Here is a 21,419-nt window from a genome sequence, read left to right on the forward strand (position 1 = left end):
CAAAGCGGTTCCCGTAAATTTGTCGCTCTACGTCACCGTTTATGTCAACCGAATTGCAGTGCTAATTACCCGTTTGGGCATCGAGTTGCGCAGACAGACAACCGTGTGTACTTCTCAGCACTGAAACATGATGAAGAGCCCACTAATCAATCCTACCGCTCTGTGCCCGACGCCCGCTCCAGTGTGTCATGGACTGTGTCACCGGCTATGTCATGGGCTATGTCACTCACCACACATCGGTTCTCCATCACTTTCGCAGGTGTTTCTGCTACGGGAGTCGGCCTCGCCAGCCTGCGTAGGCCCAGTCCGTCCATCATCACCGCTGCTGCGCTTAAGCCCGTAGAGAGAGCGAGGCAGAGAGAGACGGTGTACGTGGGCTACTCAGCCGAAGAATACATGTGGTTTGTAGAGAAGACGAAAAGGAAAGCCGCCAAAGTACTTAGAATAACGTAAAACTACTTCAAATCAAACTGCCTAAAGACGGACCACAGAGACAACGGCGGCTACAGCCACCACGTTTTTCTGTAGTGTTCCAGCTTGTTCTCTGGAGAAAACACAGGAGGAAAACTTTTTCTCTGTACTTGTTGCCGTAGTGACGTTGGGAAAAGGCACAGAAATCACACAGCATCGCATCTTTAGGCGGAGAGAAAACCATCAACACCGTGAAATTTGAGTCTGTGCCACAAAAACTGGGAGCGGACATTTACAACCACAAAACAAGCAAAATCCAGCTTCACTGAAAGACCTCCTACGAAGCACGGAGAGAAAGAGAGGCGGCGCCGTTCAATCAGAGCGTCTCGACTGTACACAGAAGTTGCTTCCTTTCAGCGAGGGAATCCACTTCCTTTTGGCCACAACAGCGCCCTGCCCAGAGAAGAGCTTCAGAGAAGAGCATAAGACGAACAGGTGGGGATGTCGTGGTTCTCCCGCCTGCGACAGAGGCCAAACACGAGGAGATTCCTCTCCGCCCAGACACTATCAACACTGCACGTGAAGAAGACCATTGGCTGGAAGCTGAGAGACGCAGCTGGCGCCGTTGAGGAGAAGATAGGCCCGTACGTCAAGAAGGTCATCCCGTCCTTTGTCGCTGCACACTACGTCTACATCATCTCGATGGTGATACTGAGCTCGATAGTGCTGTACCCTGTTAAGAACGCCCCCTACATTGACATTCTCTTCTTTGCAAGCGGGTCGTCGACCCAGGCCGGGCTGAATACCATCGACCTGAACAATATGAAGCTGTACCAACAGATTACCATCTATATCGTTTGTATGCTAACAACGCCCATTTTCATCCATGGATCGCTCTGTGTGCTGCGTCTATACTGGTTTGAACGGTATTTCGATAACATCAGGGTCAAATCCAAGCTGAACTTCCAAATGAGAAGAACCGCAACTTTAGCTGCCAGAACCCAAACAATGGACAGATTTCGCAGTATGGATTCAACGGTGCCTTTTACAAACCGGCAGAAGGAGGACCTTCACAAGATTGTGGACTCTTCGTCATCATCAGATATCGCACCAATGGATCCCACTGCCTTCACACAATCTGCTATGGATCTACATAGAGACGCACAGGTGACCCACGAATCTGAACCTTCTTCATCTGATGAAGAAAGGGTATCGCCAGAGGATAGACAGGTCAAATACTCCAAATCTGATGACGATGGCAATGATAATAACGGTATTAGATCTGGAATCAATAACATCAAGTTTGGGTCCCTTCCAAAGCCTAAAAGAGAGCAGTTCGAACCAACGGATGTTATGATGTCCATCAAAATGATGAGAGACAAACCACAAGAAGATGACGATGAAGATGATGAGAATGGTCCTGTATTGGTGGTTAAAGGTCCTGCTGAGAGGGAAAGCTCAAAGCATAACAGAACTAACTCTCAGGTGCAGTTTTCTTTACAAAAGCCTAAGAAGATGAGAAAAAGGTCTGGTCTGAGAAGAAGTTTCACTAATCGTAACTCTATCTCGGAGTCTGCAGACACAAGTGATGCTGAGAGCCAAAGAAACTTTTTACAAAGAGCCCAATCACATCTCCAATTACCATCATCTGATTTGAGTGGAGGTGCTAAGTTTGTTAAGAGATCAAACACCTTGGACCCAAGTAACGATGAAGAAGCTCAGATGGGATTCACACCAGCATTTGATCGGATAAAGAACAAGCTTCCGAGAGGCTTGAGGAGAAGACTTTCTTCAAACACATTTGACAATACATCTCAAGTCCTAGACACGTCTGCATCTGATACAGAAGAAGATGACGAGGAAGATGATTCGGACAACAACTCAGACCATGCTCTGAGGAGACAAATGTCCGCTCCGTATCTCTCGTGGGCCCCAACAGTTGGCAGAAACTCAACCTTTGTTAATCTTTCTCAGCAGCAGAAGGAGGAACTTGGTGGTGTTGAATACAGAGCTACAAAACTCCTTATTAAAATCATTTCCGTTTACTACGTGGGGTTTCACATTCTTGGCTTTATCTTTTTGGTTCCTTGGATTTTACACACACCTAGATATCAGACCCCAGTAAGGGAATCTGGAACTTCTTTAACGTGGTGGGGATTCTTCACGAGTATGTCAGCATTCAATGATTTGGGTTTTACCCTTACTCCAAACTCTATGGGATCTTTCAACACTTCACCATATGCCTTACTTATTACATCATTTTTCATCGTCATTGGTAACACAGGGTTCCCTATTCTTCTGAGATTCATTATATGGGTGATGTTTAAATTCTCTGAAGACCTGTCTCAAACTAAGGAGTCGTTGGGTTTTTTACTCGACCATCCACGTCGTTGTTTTACATTGTTGTTTCCGAGTGGACCAACCTGGTGGTTATTCTTCATTCTTGTTCTTCTTAACGCTGTGGATCTTATCCTCTTCATTATTCTGGATATTAATGCTGAGGTTGTGGAGGAGCTAACTACGGGTCAAAAGGTTCTTGATGGATTTTTCCAAGCCATTAGTACCAGAACTGCTGGTTTCACTTGTATTGACCTTTCAAGCCTCCATCCTGCTGTTCAAGTCAGCTATATGGTGATGATGTATATATCCGTTATGCCATTGGCTATCTCTATTAGAAGAACTAACGTTTATGAGGAACAATCCCTTGGTGTCTATGGTAAACAAACGGAGGAGGATGGTGATGAAAGAAAAGCCACCTCATTTATTGGTGCGCATTTGAGAAAGCAGTTGTCTTTTGACTTGTGGTTTGTGTTTCTAGGTTTATTTATCATTTGTATCGCTGAAGGTGGAAAGATTCAAAACCCTTTAGAGCCTTCTTTCAACATCTTTTCGTGTATGTTTGAAGTTGTGTCAGCATATGGTACAGTGGGACTCTCGTTAGGATACCCAGGGACAAACCAGTCATTCTCTGGAAAGTTCGATACCATTTCAAAACTTGTTATAATCGCAATGATGATAAGAGGTCGTCACAGAGGTTTACCTTATGCTCTTGATCGTGCTATTATGCTTCCATCTGCGCAAATGGATGCCAGAGATAGATACCAAGATTTACACGCAGGCCATACTATTCAACGTTCAGAAACGATGGGCTCAAGTACAGATCCTGTGATAGAATTCCTCAAAGGAGCAGCACCAACTTTCATGAGGAAGAACATGAAGGTTCCAAAGCTGTTCACTTCAAAGTCCCAACCTAGTGTTGTCCCAAGTCGTCATGCCTCCACATCAGAACTTCCTCCTCAATCTCCTGGAAGACGGTCTACAGAACCCATGCCAAGAAGAGGTAGTGAATCGTACTTCAAAAACATCCACTTTGGCCACAGCTCTGAGCAGTACTTTGATAAAGATATTAATTTGTCACCAGTTAACACAAATCAGAACGTTCCACAAGTCGAATTACAAAACATGGAGACTAGTAACAATGGTGAACAGTCCGTTGCTTCTTCAAGGACTGATGATGATGAGTCCATTGCACTAAGGCTGGATTCTCCAGCTCATGATCTCCATGTTTCAGAAACTGCAATAACATCTCCAGTAACTGACGAGGTTGACAGGAGGGGCTCTATTTATACCCTATGACGGTTTTGTATTTCTCTTTGTTTGTTTGTTTTTTTTTTGATTGTTCATACTCTTTTTCTAACTATTATATATAGAGGATGGGAATCCCTCAATTGGAGTTTTTCATGCTATACTATGCTTAGGTGCCAGAACATGTCCACCAACTTCTTGTAGCCACGACAGTTCAATTGCACTCACATTACGTGCGTAACCCTTTGTCGTATAAACGAAGTCTGTATACATGATTGCATCATTCTTTTTACCAAACATCAGAGAAGATGGATGAACAGAAATGAGTTGCCCTGATGTCGTTGTTCTATAAGATCTATCAGGCATACCAATTGCCGTATTTGACACATACCCTGAGAGGAACGCCTTCAATACTGATGGAATATCCAATGGTTTCTTCTCCTTCTCCTCATCAAATAGGTGCTTGTCCTTTGTGAGAGACACCATGTATTGTCTGATCTGGTTTCTCACCCTCATCACATTTTTGAAGCCTCTATGAGACAGGGCGAGGTCATGACACCATTGCTTTCTCTCTTGGGAGTTATCAAACTGTAAGTAGAAATCTAGGAGCTCTTTCAGCATCAAAAGATCACCGTATTTGGCTCCTAGTATACATAAGCTTCTTCTCTTTTCATTGACCTCGTCACGGGTTTCACTTGGTGGGTTCAGGATTAAATTATCGACCGAAAGACATGAAACAATATCAACTGCATCTGATAGGCAGCCCGATTTATGGGCTGTGAGTAGGATAGCCGACAGCTGGGGTTCTAACGGTAAGATAGCCATCTGCTCGCCTAGCTCTGTGATCTTTCCGTTATCATCAAGAGCTTTTAACTCATGTAATTGGGTTAATGCAGAAATCAAAGAGTCTTGACCTGGGTTTTGTAGCCAAGACCAATTTAGAATATCATCAACACCAGCTCTTTTCAACATCAAAACTGGAGAAACAACATTAGATCTTCCAATTTCCGGTTCTGTCATTGCAGGAAGTTTCATGAAATCATCCTCGGTATAGAGTCTAAACGTTTTCCCTTCTGCTTCACGACCTGCTCTACCAGCTCTCTGAGTTGCTGAGGCCTTTGATACTGGAGCTGTTAACAATGTCGAAAGTCCCAGTTGATGTCTCCAAACTTTGACCTTTCGTAAGCCTGTGTCTATGACGTATCTCACACCAGGGACAGTAACAGAGGTTTCTGCGATGTTGGTTGCCAGAATTACTTTACGTCTTCTAGCTTTCAAAGGCAAGAAGACCTTCGCCTGGTCTGCTGGTGGCAACGATGCATAAAGAGGTAACGGAACAATTAGTGGTGCCTCTTTTGGTAACTCGGGTGCCAATCTTTCTAAGAGAGAGACACACTTGTCGATTTCTTCCTGACCTGGGAGAAACACAAGAATGTCACCTTCAAGCTCACCATTATTCACCTGGATGATTGTCTTTATTGTCGAGTCAACAACGTCATCAACAGATTTCTCTAAATACAATTTCTCCACTTTAAACATACGACCTTCAACAAAGAGAATATCAGCATTATCAAAGAATTTCGAGAATCTCTCTGCATCTAGTGTAGCAGACATGATGATTACTTTCAAGTCTTTTCGCTTTTGCAGTAGCTCTTTCAAAAACCCCATCATAAGATCTGTAAGCACTGTTCTCTCATGAGCTTCATCAATTATCACTGTCGAGTACTGGCTCAATGATGAGTCTATCATGATTTCTCTCAAGATCATACCATCTGTGAGGTACTTAATCTTTGTACCGTACTTGGCCTTATGGTCGAATCTCACAGAGTAGCCCACCTTGTCACCTAACGTTGTACCCACTTCCTCTGCGACTCTTGTTGCCAAACTAATGGCTGCAACACGACGAGGTTGTGTAACTGCAATGGACTTCTTATTCAATGGCATCAAAAACTGTGGAATTTGGGTAGACTTACCGGAACCAGTTTCACCGATGAGTACAGTGACTCTGCTGTTCGCCAATCTTTCCAGCAGCTCATCCTTGGCTTTGTAAACAGGCAATGTCTTTCTAACTTCTAGAAGCTCTCTTGACTTTGCCTTCTGCTGGTCAAACGACAAAGCCTTCGAGCTTCGTTGCTGTTCCTCTTCATCATCACTGAAAAAGGTAACAGTCTTTGCGTCTGCAGCATGGCTCTTCTTTACTTTCTGCTTCTTCTTGCCAGCAGTCTGTGCCCATCTGGGAGCCGAACTCACCACTGCAGCTGATCCGTCACTTGGTTGAGTTCCATGAGCTTCGGCATCTTGGTCTTGCGGTTCAGCGTTATGAGACCTTGGTCTTTTCATGTGCGCACCTTTACCATGATCAGCATTATTACCATGATCAACATTATTCCCATTGGGCTTGTTCTCGCTGATAATCTGCGATTCATCATCATCAAACTTCCTATGAAGTTTCTGATTGTTGTTCCTCCTCATCTCTTACACACCCTGGCTCCAGAAGCACTTAGATCAGACTAAGAGAACGCAGTAGAGGCTCTAGAGAACTCTTGCAAAGCACACGTATAAAGCTCATCTCGAGAAGCCGTGGAAAATTTATCGAGAAGAGGTGGGAGCCCGCGAATATTTCCCGATACGGTTTGACACAAACTTCAACACACCTCGTCGCACTGTCTCAGCTTTCAACATCGACGTCTGATTTCGTGAGGCCCAGCGTTATCTTTGGTGTATGTTGCTGTTTGCTGTTTGTTGCTGTTTGTTGTTTGTTGCTGTTTGCTGTTTGTTCTTTGCTTTGTTGCAGTTTCATTGGGTTCTCTCTGTGTGTTTTTAGTGGTTTGGATACCGTCAAAGCGTTTGGCATTTGGAGGGTTCCAATTGGTGTTTGATAATGCAGTAATCTTGTGTTAAATGTGAAATGCTATTGTATAAATTAATGCCCTGTAGTAACTTTGTTAGTGTGCTTTACTGGTGTGTATGAAGATGCTGTGTAGTTCCTTGACTGGATAATGCTCTTGTGTATTTACTTGTATTAAAAACTTCAAACTAATGAGTGTAAGTTATATTAACTAAAAAACATCAAAATTAGAATCTCAAATAATGATAATTCTACACAAAATTCGTTTACAACACATACAAACCAGTGTATTTAAGATATTCACGCTATACATACGACCAAATGGCTAAAATTCATCATTTCAAAGGGATATTATAAGCACCAGTACACTTGTGGGTGTCTGGGTGTACACACACACCACAGCTGATCTTCATATCGGTGGTGATAACACGCACACAGGAAAGAAGCTGGAACCGTGTTCCACCAACCCTACAGGAGTAAGCCACTCAGCTGGCTGGCATATATCACGCTCCTTCTTCACACTCCAAGCACTGGCGTGTCACTGTAATCGTATACCCACCGGCCCCCCTACGCCAGCTGGATGTCCGGGTGTAGGTATGTCCGGATGTAGGTATGTCTGGGTGTAGGTATGTCCGGGTGTAGGGATGTCCAGGTGTGTGCCAAAAATAGAGCAACACAGAGAGCACGTCGGAAGGCTTTTTCAACCGGTTTCAACGTTGCTTCACGTCAAGTGGAGGCTGATTCTTTGTTATCAATTGGCACAATCCATTCTCAGTTCATCGTAAAATTCATAAGCAGGGTTTGGAAGGCACTGCCTGCAACTGTGAGAGAACTCCAGCCTAACGTGCAAAACCGTTGAAATTTAAGAGTTTTCCCGTGCCTGAAAGGAATTTTGGACGTGCATCTAAATTCTTCGTTTGTTTTCATTTCGCCTAATCCAATCTTTGCTCCTTTTCAGCAGTCTCATCGCAACAGAAGATACACTGGAACACGGTTGTTGAGGTGATACAAGGCCTGGCTTGACGTGTGTGACGAGGAGCGTAGGAGACATATCGCCATGGCATTCAGGGTGCGTCCAGCGACCACCATAGCTGTCATACTTGCAATATCGTTGGCATTCCAGATCATCGCCTTGGTATCAGTACCAGTGACGGATACAATATGGCTCAGCGAGTCAGGGGGAATCAAATTCGGAGTGTTTGGGATGTGTACCGACTCAGGATGCTCGTCTGCTGGTATTGGATATAGTACTGATACCATCCAGGATGTTGATAGCTTCTCACTGCCGTCGAATGCGAGACATTCAGTCTCGAAACTGCTAGTGGTACATCCTATAGCTGCAGGGTTCACATTCATCCTTTTTGTCTTTACAATAGCACTCCATTGGCATGGACCGGCTTCTTCACTCAAGCTGTTGTTCTTTGTACTGATATGGTCGATTCCGTGCTTCTTGCTAACGCTGCTTTCCTTCCTTGTTGATCTTTTGCTATTTGTACCGCATTTGAACTGGGCTGGCTGGCTCATACTCGCTGCAACTGTGCTAATTGCAATATCCAGTATTCTGATCTGTTTGCTGAGAAGAACAGCATCTTCTAGGAGATCGGCCTCTAAGTATAACAACGTGAATAGCGGTGCTGAGTACCAACTTGCTCCTTTGAAATATGGCTACGGAACTGTTGACGGTGGATCAGCCTACAAGTTCAGCACCTCATCGAACCAGAACGATGATGACGATGACGAAAGAGCCCTCTTCCTGAAGAACGACGTTTCCACGAATTACGACAATACGAGAAACTACGACGACTTGGATGATGTTGCACAGACTGAGATTTACGATACTATGAGAGGGAACGCTCAAAGTGCAACGAGTAACAACACTTACAGATCAAATGACATTCTTGCACCTCTGGAAACTGCTTATAAAGGTGGTTATGACTCTCCCCTGCAGGCTCACATGAACGACTCGGTGATTATGAATCAGTCTAGTAGTACAGAGCCAGTAACGGCACCTTATCCTTCAGGAATACCAGCAGTTGAGTTCTCTGAACTTCCATCAGCTCAAAGGGCTCCTTACCCACAAGATGATCTATTCACAACAACATCATCAACAACGAGGTTGACTGGTCCAAGGCCAATGCCGTCGTCGACTTCACCTCCAAATATAACAACACAGATAACCACGGCGACCCCACCGGCTCCTACAGAATTGCAGCAGAGATCAACTACATATGGTGGACCAGGTTGGACATTTCAAGAAAGCGACCCAGTGGAGCCAACTGCTCCTCCACTTGTCGTCAATGGTTCTGAATCGCAGAAAGATCTTTTGGCACCATTGTCAGATGTTACTAGGGAACCAACGTATAGAACAAGAATCGCCCAGACGTTAAACGCACTTCAACCAGAAGATACATATTCGACGGATAGTTTGGGAGAAAGTTCAGAAGATCTTCTGGGGAGACATAAGGACGATGAATTCTCTCATGGAGAAGAACAAGAGGTTGTCAAGTCTCAACACCCATTGGCTCTACAGATTGCGGATGATTCCTCATCCACATACTCTTCAAGAATTCCTTCAAATAACCCAACACCAACAAATACGGGCTTCCCACGTCGTCAACTATCTCTTCTACAAAGATCTCGTATCCCAGAGAATGCATCTGCCGGTGTGGCGGAGGGGCATTTCCCATCAACGTTCTATTCTCCTTCTGTTGACTCACCTTCGGAGTATTCATATGATAACTATCCATTACCTGATCCAAATGATCGTCGCTCAACACCGGCACCTTCATTCACCAATGAGTCACTAGGCTCGTCAAATTTCACCTCAGTTTCACAGCGTGGTATCAACCCGGAGTACCTAAAGCTACATCCAGAGGAATTACAGAGACAGATGTTTGGACGTGCTAAGAGCATTCAGGATCAGAACCAAAAATCTACAACAGCAGACCTTTTGATAGCTTCAAATCCAGATTTTTCAGTTACTGGTTCACCAAAGAAAAAGAAGATCAACAGAAACTTTTGATTTCAGTATTTATGACGGTTATGTACAGAGTAATATCAGTTCTTTGCAATATTCATGTGTTCAAATCTCCTCTAATGCCTTGATAAAATCACGTCTAGATTGTAAATCACGACCAGGGAAAGAGTTCTCAACCACGTCAATGTTCTTCATTTTGTATGAATTGACCTTTTTCTTCAAGCTTTCTACCTCCGTGGGTGTCAATTCAACTTGTGATAACAGTTGTCTCGGTAATATGAACAATCCACAGTTAACTTGATCAAATAAGATCAGCTTCTTGGTGTTTATGGATATGTTTTCAATGTGGGTTTGTAGGCGATGAATGATGGACATTTTTAAACTGGCATCTGATAATCTCACTGATTTTGAGGCGAACAACTTCTTAGCGACAGTGGCTTCCAGTTCTTGGAACACTTGGGGTATTTCACTTGGAGATGTTGATTCAACAAGATCTAATACGCTTGAAATCTCGTCAGGGTGTTCACAAAGCAGCAAAAGGTTGCGAGCACTATCTGTTGAAAGAGTTGAGAAGATGACACTCTGTAGTCCTTGTAGGAGCACCAAAGATTTGACATTGCTCTTCTTGTCATGGTAGTTCACCTTTTTAGCTAAAAGTGCTAGGTAGTTTGCCATGGTTTCTCTAGGTGGTGCGTACCCACAGCTTTGCAATTCGGTCAATATGTTGAAGGATAACTCAGGTTCCTTGGATGAGATCAAATTGTTCAAGTAGAGGGTCTTGAGCTCCAGATCATCCTCGACGATTGGATAATTGGTTGAAAGGCTTCTGTACACCAATTGAGTTAGTTGCAACAGCGAGTTTCTGGATTTCACCAACGATTCAAGTCTTGGTAGAAGACTCTTTGCAATATCCGTCGCAATTGTTGCATTGTCCACATGTACCATATAGTCTACTGCTGTCCGAGTTATATCATCAATATTTCCCGGAAGCGAATGCTGTTCAATGACAAGCCTCAACTTGAGATCATTAGTGAAAAGGTGATTGGAGGAGTTGGTAATCTTAGTATCGAGCAGAGTAGATAGGGTCTCCTTATTTACATCCCCCAACTCCGTCTCAACTTGGAGAATAACCTGCTCATCATATAGTAAGGGCTCAGCTGGCGACACTTCTATAACCTCTAGGCCGTAGAGCTCATCTGCATGGGAGTCAAGGAAACGTAGAAGGTCCTTATGCGTGCTGAACACGGCTTCGTTTGAGAAGACTTCTTCACCATTGGTCAGCGTTGCCTTATGGAGCACTGGGGTTTTCAGTTTCTTCTTTAAGAAACTGAGCAGTTTCGTCGTCTCCGACAATTGCAGGAAAGGATGAACTGGAACCCTCGTGGACTGTATTATGGTGGGCTCATTATGTGTCAGCTCATCGTTGTTCAACATCTTGATCGATGACGACGCCACCACAGTGGGCCCCTGGTACTTAGTACTGTTGCTCATGAAATCCAAGCTCTTTGTAGCTCTAACAACATGCTGCTGGGTACTCTTGACAACGTCTTTAAGCGTCATATCGTTCCCTGATGCCCGTCAATTGTGCCTTCTATTTACCAAAAATATCAATAGAAGTCATCGACGTCCAAAATGGAGAAAAAAAGCTCTGTGGGCCGCTCGGTTCTGGGTGTACAAGGTTTCCACGGCAACGGAAACCGACAACCCAGCTCTGGCTTCGGATTACATAATCGAGACTACCTGTGGACGTAAGTTGTGTGTATGCATGACGTCATATTATGCGTAGCACTTGTTGTCAGTTTATCCGAGAAGTTGTCCTCCCACGCGGGTTGGAGGTTGAAATATATCGCTCGATCATCAATGCCTCGAGGGACCGTTGTATAGCCTGTTTGCTTAGATGGATGAAATTGCACATTGACCAAGAGGCATTGTTCCTGAACAAGTGGCTTCAAGGCGTTTCATCTTTTCTTGGTAAATGGTCCACGGACCAGGGTGAAGCTTGAAGCGGAATGATGTCCCAACAGTTAGGACTTGCCTTGAGGAGTGCAAATGTCGTACAGTACTTGTTAACGAGGAGACATGAGGTGAGGTATCGTGGTTGTCCGCTTCTTGTTCTTAGGGTAGCTGAAATCATTGGAACTATGAACACAAGTATATACCAATTTGAGCACCATAGAGCGATATAGGCCTGAAGAGCTTGGTGCGTTGTTGGCATAGCTCGTCAGTGTGCGAAGAGTGTCTTTTAGCTACAGACATACTCAGCATTGCTAATGTAGTAAGGATGCGTGGCTTTTCTTCAGGAGCAGTGGTTCCATATCTCGTATGCGATCTAACATATTATAACTAAAAGATGTATCTGCCATGACGTTTAAACCAGAGAAAGAACCTGCTCGGTAATTGCACGCGTATCTCATTGAGAAGGGCGGAATCACGACCTTAAGTTGGCGCCTCTAATGTATGTCATCCGTATGCCGCGTACATATGATTTAATCAGAATGCAAATGTGTTAATGTTCATGTACACTGCAACAGGTTGTACCTTAAATGGACATAACACACCACTCATTCCACAACAGCCAATGACCACCAATGAATTCAACCCAAAAATCCAAATGTAGGTACATCACAGCAACACACATGCGACGTATGGGCAATAAGTAGCAATCCATATTTCCGCGCAGCTAGAGTCTCCAGATAATTTGGTACACACCAATGCACTTGTTGTCTACTAGCCATAGTGTTCGGGAACCCACTTTGTAACCAGCCATAGATCCCACGTATAAGATCTATAGTGATAAAGCTCGGTGTTTCACTCAGTACAATGCGCGTTTGAGCACCGATAGCATTGTAATCCAGATACAGAAACGTGATACGACACATCATGTTTCATATAGGTGTGATTTAAGCACACTAGCGTTGTCTGATCTTTCTTGAGATTGAACATGGAAGGTGGTGATCGGACTGGCGAATTCTTCAAAACTCTAATGGACTAGTACTGCAGGTTGTTGGGAAAGAGAAGTTTACCCCCACCTGCGATCTAAATTCTCGGTTTCTCACTAGCAGTGTACGTTGATATGGCTGGGGGGATAGGCATCTGAGTAAGCCCAGTAATCAATTAATCTCCAACTGCTTAGATACAGTGCTTTGCAATAATTACAAGCTAAAGTTGACTTTTCTTGTTCACGTCGGGAGAGATAAAAACTGCCAGGATCTAGAGTCTGTCGTTCCACACCTTGATAACATAAGCGGAGTAAGAACGAACTCCATGAATAATCATCGTACGGCAAAGTTTTTTTGTCCTGTGCATGATGAAATGTTTCGACATGTGCAAAGCGTTTGAACATGAGTACACCCACCTTCTCCAAGCTGGAGATGAGCAATCGATGACAGGTAACCAACGATGCTGGTTCCTGCTAACAGCATTTCGTGGTGAGTCCCTTCCTTTTCCATGGGTAATACCTCAACTGCTGCAATCCTGTAAGTACGTACAAGCTAGGCCACCCAACACTGTGTCCACCTATGTCAATGTACATACGCACTTTGGTCAAATGTTCGATACGAATAGCAGATTTCGGATACTTGAAGACAAACCTGCAACTGGAGATCGACCATGTATGCCCATGTACAGGGAGACCCAACTTACAACATCCGCATGGAACCCAAAAAACGATGTTGAAAAGATTTTCGAGGCTATAATTAGCAACCGTACGAACATTTCAACTGACTGCAGTGTAGTACATCGAACCTTGAACAAGAAGAGATCAGGATAATCGCTTGTGTGCTTTCTGATAACACTATCTCTCGCTTCATGTGATGCTTAGAAATGTGCACATATGTTCCACGAAACTTCTCACATGGTCTCTTCTTTCTGAAGCTTCAATCAGAAACCGCAAGCCTCAAGGGCGTGTAAATACCTCTTTCCAAGGCCTAAGATGCAAAATGCAGGTTGGGAACAAAATTTATTTGCGGTGTATATGTAGGTCCCACATCATACATGCAGATACTTCCAACTCGAAGGAAACAGCATTCAATAGGGACAAAAGTAACTTGAGTCCATTTATAGACCATTTTAATCATCTTTACTTTGGACATTAGCTTCTACAGGTATAGCGTGCTACTTGTGCCCGCCGATTGAGTGTTCAAATGGTTAATTATATCCACTAAGGCTGCCCTTTGCGTCGACGCATTTCCCGTTATCTCGACGGGGCCTGCTAGTGAGACCAGGGCGATCTGTAGAACTCAACGGTCCATATACCGGTAGAAATGTATAAATGAAGCTCTACCCTGCATTTTTCGTTTAGAGCGTTGTCCTCCCAACATTAGTAACAGCTGGTGTGAGGAGTTTAGAGCAGGACAACAACATCTGTTTACGCTAGTGTGTGTAGTTTCCGCAGTGATATTTGAACTTGGTCATCGATCTGTAAGTCGGCGTGGGATTTTGACACGTCTTTGGGGTGAAATTACTGACTGTTATTCTAGACAACTATTGCACAGCAGCTAACCAGCGTGGCACTTGGAGGTGTACATCAGCACAAGTTTAACAGTTTACAACGGCATTATTGAGCTTTTCTGCGGCAATTGAACAGCTCTATCCTCATCAAAGAGAACACAGGGATCAAGATCCGTCATTGATCAGCGAAGCTCAGCAGTTAACAGTTCAATTGTATAACGACGACAAACACTGTCGCGCACAGGTACAAAAGAAACGTCCCCAGTGATCACTAACTACGGCGTGGGTTCCGCTCAGCATCCATTCTTATCAGATCTGGCCATCATATCCAGAGTTCTCCATTCTTCGTCGACGTTCATCATCCGAGTGAACGTACACAACCCGTTCGCAAAATCACCACCGCTCGCACGACACTTCGGACCACAGAAGAAACGCCCTACACGCGAAACGAAGTAAGGGATCAACCACGCGATTCCATCGGCATAGAGAGCTAACCAACTGAGGCACTCTCTCAAAGGCAGAACTGAAGGACTAAGCCCCCCAACTCTCGGAGACACCACCGTATTTACAAAGCCCTAGTTTTAGAGTTTCCTAAGGCTTGACGTGGTTCACCTGGTTACACCACAGCGCAAAAAAAAACCACAGATCTTTCTAAGCGTTGTTTTTCGCACGTTTTTTTCTTTTTCGTGTGCAAATTTTTGGTGTTTCGGATTTACAAGCAAAGCTTCGAAAACCGCATTTCATAACCACAGTAAAAAGCAAAGGAAACACGGAAGCTGCAACCTCATAGCATTTCCATCTGAGACGGCAGACAGAGTTGTGAACCAAAAAAACATACACACATTTAGGATTCTTTTGTGATCCTCGGTTGCCTTTTTTCGAGTTTTGGTTGTTAAGTGAAGCGGAAGTTTGCGTTTGTTTATTTTGTGTGTGCATCGCTGTTTTTTATTGTGAGCTTTTATCAACGGAGGACGAGTAGCAAACCAGAAAACAGGAGGGGGTTTCCGTTCTTTTGATCAAGTGACATTCCATTTCCGAACCATTGCCGGTATATCACAGCCAGACATGCCGGATCAGACACCTTTGTCTCCAAGCAAGGAGCTTTCACGGTTGTCGTTGGAGGAAGTGCGCTCTCCAAGGGGATCTTATACCATCAATGCGGATATCCAGGCCCGGTTGATGGCATTTCAAGAACAGCGCCAGGCCAGTCGTTCATCGTCTTCGAACCATGTTGAGTCTGCGACGGTGTCGAGGAGTCAGGAGGATCTGAGCGCAGAGGCGGAGAGGGAGAGAGATAACTTCCAAAGGCAACAGCAGCTCCAACGGAAAAAGTCTCTACAGAGGAAACAACAGCAGGAGAAACCGCTACCGCCGCTACCACCGAAGGACTTGAAACTGGAGAAGCACGGTGTTGATGAGGAGTGTGATCAGAATCCTTTGTTATCTCTGCGTCTGAGCTCACTTCAGCAAAAGCAGGATATACGGAAAGATCAACAGCGAGGAGATGTGTGTGACAATGAGGAGCCGCAAGAAGGTCAGAGACCTACTGAACATCAAGAAGAGCCACATCTGTTTAAACCACAGCAACAATCCGCATCTGCGAATGACGTATCGTCGTTAGGATCACCACTGACGGGAGAGATATCGTCGATTCCTACACTACCGCAACAGCAACAACACCAGTCGGTTGCTGCCGGTGTGTCTGTACATTCTGGACGGCCATCGCTTCCAGATGCTCAAGTTCCTCAGCTACAGACACGGTCCCAACAGAAGTTTCAGATGCTGGCTCAGCAACAGCAGCAACAGCGTTTGCAAGGTAACCAGCTTAATCCACAGAGGCCAGCACCAGCATTGCCAATCAACACTCATAATGCACAAGTGAGTCCACAAGTTGCAGCTAGAATGCCCAAGACCAAACAGTCGTTATCAATGCGTCGTGGTATGAAACTACCTGGTGGCTTACCTGGAGCAACACCTTTGGTTAGCGGTAATGCTAGTGCTGATACAAAAGACGATATCACTACAAATAGCGCTGGCGATTCCAACTCCGTATCAAACCTACTGAGTAAGAAATCAAAACAACCTCTCCAGCCACAACAGCAGCAACCTTCATTACAATTGAAAGGTTTATTTGCAAACTTTTCCAAATACATCGATATCAAATCTGGGTCTTTGAACTTTGCAGGCAAGTTATCCTTGGACTCAAAGGGTATCAATTTTAACGGTACCAAGTTCAACATCTCTGCAGATGATTTGGAATTCATCGAAGAACTTGGGCGTGGTAACTATGGTACTGTGAGTAAAGTGTTACATAAACCAACTGGAATTATCATGGCGATGAAGGAGGTTAGATTGGAGTTGGATGATTCGAAGTTCAGACAGATTTTGATGGAGTTGGAGGTGCTACACAAGTGTAATAGTCCGTACATTATCGACTTCTATGGTGCGTTCTTCGTGGAAGGTGCTGTGTACATGTGTATGGAATTCATGGATGGTGGCTCTCTTGATAGAATCTACGGTGACGGTGTCGACGAGCCTCACCTTAAGTACGTTGCTGATAGTGTCATAAGGGGGTTGATGGAGTTGAAAGAGAAGCACAACGTCATCCATAGGGACGTCAAACCTACAAATATATTGGTGAACACCGCTGGTAAAGTGAAACTATGTGACTTTGGTGTTTCTGGAAACCTGGTTGCATCACTTGCAAAGACAAACATTGGTTGTCAGTCCTATATGGCTCCTGAGAGAATCAAATCACAAAGTCCAGACGACGTTGCGTACACCGTTCAATCTGACATTTGGTCCCTGGGACTCTCGATACTGGAAACTGCAAAGGGATGCTACCCATATCCACCAGAAACCTTCAACAACATCTTTTCGCAGTTGAGTGCCATTGTCGATGGTGAACCACCAAAGCTACCCGATGGGTTCTCGCCGTTGGCTCATGACTTCATAGCTCACTGTCTCGATAAGATCCCAGAGAGAAGACCAAATTACGCCCAGCTGCTGAAGCACCCATGGTTTGCAGATATGATAGATCAAGCTGAAATGTCCCACTACGTCAAACTGAGAATCAAAGAGGCCAAACAGGAAAAGACAAAACAGGACAAAGAGGACTTCAAGCAGTTGAATCAGAAGCTGAAACCACCATTACATAGAGGAGGCGCACCGAAAGGTGCCTAAGTAACTCATTGGCAAAGGACAAAGTACCAAGTTGCATTTATACCTTTTTGCTATCTTGAATTGTAATGCTGTGTAGATACGACGTTCTCAGAGATGCTCTCCCTGGCTCTGCTGAGCTCCCCGTAAAAGTTTTCTGCCTGGGACAGCAGCAGCAGCAGCAGCAGCGGCGGCGGCGGCGGCGGGCACCAGCCCAAGAAAACCCAGCGCAAAACTCCCTGTCTGACACATTGAAGGGTGATCTTAGGCTAAAGACGGTGATGTTCCCTACAATTGGCCTGAAGACAAAGATTGGCCTTGGACTCTTGTTGTCCTATTCGTCGTATGCGGTGTTTGTCTCCATAAGGACGAATTCAGAGATCTCTAAAAGGGCCAAAGCTGAGCAGCTTCGTCTACAGTCAACAACACCATCCGAGGGAGATAACGAGCCTGTGTGCTTGAGCCATAACCATGACCAATATTCCTCGCTTACAGTTGCTGGAAGATTTGAGAATCCATTTGATGAGTACAGGTCCTTAACACTGTTCGAGTTCTTCCTGTCAAGGATACTGGAACTGTTTGAAGGACGTGGACGTGGAGGTGTTCCGCATGGCTCAGAGCTTCGGAAGCTGTTACCAGTTCATACACCAGATATGGAACTAATACACCATCCAACGTTAGAGGATCCTGAGTTGCCACAGCCCGATGAAAGAATGACATTCACATGGCTCGGTCAGAGCTGTGCGTTTGTCCAGCTGTCAGGCTTGAATATCCTTACAGATCCTCTGTTCAGCAATTATCTCGTTAACAGATACCTCGGACCAAAGCGAATCACTCCATCTGCTTGTCAGTTAAGAGATCTTCCCACACCAAAGTACGTGCTGGTCTCACATAATCACCCGGATCATTTGGATCTGGAAGCTGCTGATGAGATTATGAACAAATCAACCTGGATCGTCCCGTTAGGTATTAGAAAGACTTTAGCTAAAAGAGGCATATACAATACGATCGAAATGGACTGGTGGGATAGAGTGAAATTGGATGTTGCTGAAGATCCAGATAATGTGTACGAGGTTGCATGTACCCCAGCGATGCACTGGTCTGGAAGAAGCTTGGTCGATTCTAATCATACGCTATGGTGTTCGTTTGTCGTTCTGAAGAATGGCAAACCTCTTCTGTTCCATGCTGGTGATACCGGCTATACAGATGGCGTGTTTAAGAAGATCTCGGAGACGTATGGTCCAGGAATGAAGTTAGCAATGTTGCCAATGGGACAGTATTGTCCACAATGGCATCAGAAACCACGCCATATAAACCCTGAGGAATGTGTGAAGATTATGGAGGATCTCAAGGCCAAGAAGATGGTTGGAATTCATTGGGGAACTTTTGTTCTCAGTAGTGAACACTTTCTTGAACCAAAGCTCAAGCTGGAGCAGATTGCTTCACAGTATAACAAAGAGAACGATTACTTAGTTCCAAGATTTGGACAGACAATGGTGTTTGACTTACGAGATGACGACAAAGCACCATCAGAGGTACACACGGTAAGAGACGGTAAGAGTGTACTGGTTAAATGATACATAGAGAACAAAACACATACAAGAGAATTCAGAATATTGCCATCATTTCTTGAACTGATCAAGTGTTGTTGGGTCTTGCAAGACCAACGAAAGGTCTTTGCTTGTGTCCTCGTAGTACTGCATTGATTTCAACATGTCCTTATCTTCAAGCTCTTTCATCACGTTGTAGCAGTTGTTTTCCACTTTACGCAATTGGTACAGCTCGTATTTGAAAGCTAACCATTCCACTGGCTTCTTTGCTAAGAGGGAGATCACAATGGCACCGGCACCAAGAGTCAAGAAAGGCTTTTTCTTATACCATTGAGGAGCAAATGTTCTAGCAGCTGGCAAGACCGTAAGAATACCAAGAGCAACAACAAATTTCGGAATAGCTTCTTCCATTTCCTTGAAAGTACGGAACAGAGCCTTTCTCTCGCTCAAATCCAACTTCTTATCGGCTTCGTAGAAACGCAGGGCATCATCCAAGGATGTGCTATAGAGGTGGTGATGTGGGTGGTCCTTGCCGGTAATAATCTTCTCTTCAGTGGCTTTATCCGGAGTCATTATGACAGCTGTGTGATACTATTGATGAATAAGGTGAGAGGAGAGTTACAAGCTTGCTCGATTGCTTAAATATAAACGATACGGCATATATGAACTCTAGTGCTTATGGTGTCGATTTCCGTGGAACAATCACGGCCAGACACATATACATAACCAGAGCGCACATTGGAACCGAGGAAAAGACAGCAGAGGATGGACGGACCGGCTATTATACTACTTCTATAGACACATTACGCTTCTCCTAGCTGTGCCACCCGTAATGCCTTCATTCATGGAGCATCTGGTAAGCAATATTGCTGAAACTTTAAGCAGTCCATCTGCAGCACTGGCTTTACAAAGCAGATTGAGATATATCCACGGACCAGGTTTCAGTGAGGCACTTTAACACATATTTCCGCTCAAAGTGAAGAGACAGGCTCCAGACGATTCTATTGTCTTCCCCGTGTAGGTTGCATACGTTTCAGATCATCTCTATGCACATGGAACAGGCGCAGGTGTGAGCTCCGGAAGTATAGAGCTTTCCGTCATACAAAGAGTCGAGTCAGCTTAGCCATGAAAGCCGCGTGCTTTGTGTATTATTTACAGAAGAGTTGAATGTTATCTCTATGCTCTTGGCCTTTTCATCAGTTGATCCAAGACTTCATCTTTAATCTTATAAGTGTGGGTGCCATACTCTGGGAACCGTCCAGATTTAACCTCGGAGACGTACGATGACATGGCCTCCACCAGGAGGGAGTGTCCTTCGATGAAGGTCTTGACGAATTTTGGTCTGTGGCCGTTCCCTAAGCCTAGCAAGTCCGTTTGAACAAGGACTTTGCCGCTTGTGTCTGGTCCAGCCCCTATGCCGATAGTTGGGATCTCGAGCTGCTCGGTGATGATTTTGGCCAACTTGTGTGGAATTGCCTCTAAAACCATGGAGAACGCACCGGCTTCCTGTACCTTTAGCGCATCTTCAACAACCTTTTCAGCACTTTGTAAAGTACGACCTTGCACTTTGAACCCACCTAATGCGTTAGACCTCTGTGGGGTTAACCCGACATGGGCCATCACTGGGATTCCCAGCTGTGTCAGCTGCTTTATTGTCGGCGCAATCTCCACACCACCCTCTAGTTTCACCGCATTGGCCCGACCCTTCGAGATCAGCTGAACTGCAGAGTCTATGGCCTTCGACGTTGACGATTCGTAGCTTCCGAATGGCATATCTGCCACGATGAAGCTGTTCTCCACACCACGGGAAACCGCGCGACAGTGATACAGGAACTCGTCAAATGGTATCTCATTTGTATCGCTATAACCCAGCGCAACCATTGCTAAGGAATCCCCAACGAGAATCATATCTGCGTTGGCCTCGTCAGCCATCTGGCCTGTGAGGTAATCATATGCCGTGATGACGGTGATCTTCTCCTTGGAATCGTAAAGCTTTGCAATGTCGCTGAGCGTGTTCCTCTGGACGTTCGATTGCGCACTGAACACCGCTCTCGAGGAGTGGAAACACCTCCTCTGCACAAGCCGTAGACGGAACATATCAGCACACCCCTGCTTATCCTCCTTTCTTCACGAGATCACTTGAACAACGCAGCAGATGAAACAGTTGTTGGGAGTCAAACTCCAAGCAATGTCTTGCTCGTATAGGCGAGAGAAAGTGGGAGAGTTGTACGGCACAGATGACCGAGGCACTCGCTCATCGCACATGCGGTGCAAACCAACACCCGGACACCGGCAAAATCAGCGGTGCACCGGTACGCGCAGCATCGGTACGCGCAGCACTATCACAACTGGCGCATAACGTCTAGCAGCGTGGGCAACGAGATGGGTGATGGGCTCCCTTTTGATAGGTTTCCGAGACATAGATCTGTTATCCTGAAGC

At 45.0% G+C, this 21,419-nt stretch overlaps 8 protein-coding genes across 8 annotated transcripts; 4 read left to right on the forward strand and 4 right to left on the reverse strand.

Moving 5' to 3' along the window:
- Positions 1–1,005: 1,005 nt before the first annotated feature.
- TRK1 (Trk1p) lies at positions 1,006–3,573 on the forward strand (the record flags this gene model as incomplete). Its single annotated transcript, XM_020212228.1, has 1 exon — positions 1,006–3,573. A coding segment is annotated over one exon (2,568 nt), but the record flags the coding sequence as incomplete, so codon positions are not given.
- A 4,034-nt stretch (positions 3,574–7,607) lies between these two features.
- Positions 7,608–10,279, forward strand: RIM9 (Rim9p). Its single transcript, XM_020214515.1, has one exon. The coding sequence runs from the start codon at positions 7,902–7,904 to the stop codon at positions 9,864–9,866; it is 1,965 nt and encodes a 654-aa protein (XP_020071745.1). The 5' UTR covers positions 7,608–7,901; the 3' UTR covers positions 9,867–10,279.
- CYBJADRAFT_60638 (uncharacterized protein) lies at positions 9,897–11,430 on the reverse strand. The gene has a single exon (XM_020217813.1). It carries the CDS (start codon positions 11,379–11,381, stop codon positions 9,927–9,929), a length of 1,455 nt encoding a protein of 484 aa, XP_020071746.1. The 5' UTR covers positions 11,382–11,430; the 3' UTR covers positions 9,897–9,926.
- Positions 11,431–11,725: 295 nt separating this feature from the next.
- On the reverse strand, positions 11,726–12,085 carry CYBJADRAFT_60647 (uncharacterized protein). The gene has a single exon (XM_020217814.1). The coding sequence runs from the start codon at positions 12,034–12,036 to the stop codon at positions 11,770–11,772; it is 267 nt and encodes an 88-aa protein (XP_020071747.1). The 5' UTR covers positions 12,037–12,085; the 3' UTR covers positions 11,726–11,769.
- Positions 12,086–16,166: 4,081 nt separating this feature from the next.
- Positions 16,167–17,429, forward strand: PBS2 (mitogen-activated protein kinase kinase PBS2; the record flags this gene model as incomplete). The annotated part of the gene is made up of 1 exon (XM_020212262.1): positions 16,167–17,429. A coding segment is annotated over one exon (1,263 nt), but the record flags the coding sequence as incomplete, so codon positions are not given.
- Positions 17,430–17,546: 117 nt separating this feature from the next.
- Positions 17,547–19,006, forward strand: FMP30 (N-acetylphosphatidylethanolamine-hydrolyzing phospholipase D; the record flags this gene model as incomplete). The annotated part of the gene is made up of 3 exons (XM_020216819.1): positions 17,547–17,575; position 17,687; positions 17,735–19,006. The coding sequence occupies 3 exons, from the start codon at positions 17,547–17,549 to the stop codon at positions 19,004–19,006; spliced, it is 1,302 nt and encodes a 433-aa protein (XP_020071749.1).
- A 23-nt stretch (positions 19,007–19,029) lies between these two features.
- CYBJADRAFT_60675 (uncharacterized protein) lies at positions 19,030–19,854 on the reverse strand. Its single transcript, XM_020217815.1, has one exon. It carries the CDS (start codon positions 19,550–19,552, stop codon positions 19,052–19,054), a length of 501 nt encoding a protein of 166 aa, XP_020071750.1. The 5' UTR covers positions 19,553–19,854; the 3' UTR covers positions 19,030–19,051.
- Positions 19,855–20,155: 301 nt separating this feature from the next.
- ECM31 (3-methyl-2-oxobutanoate hydroxymethyltransferase) lies at positions 20,156–21,076 on the reverse strand (the record flags this gene model as incomplete). Its single annotated transcript, XM_020216821.1, has 1 exon — positions 20,156–21,076. One exon carries the CDS (start codon positions 21,074–21,076, stop codon positions 20,156–20,158), a length of 921 nt encoding a protein of 306 aa, XP_020071751.1.
- Between the last annotated feature and the right edge of the window lie 343 nt (positions 21,077–21,419).

Source organism: Cyberlindnera jadinii (genome assembly GCF_001661405.1).
Source record: "Cyberlindnera jadinii NRRL Y-1542 unplaced genomic scaffold CYBJAscaffold_3, whole genome shotgun sequence".
Taxonomy (NCBI): domain Eukaryota; kingdom Fungi; phylum Ascomycota; class Saccharomycetes; order Phaffomycetales; family Wickerhamomycetaceae; genus Williopsis; species Williopsis jadinii.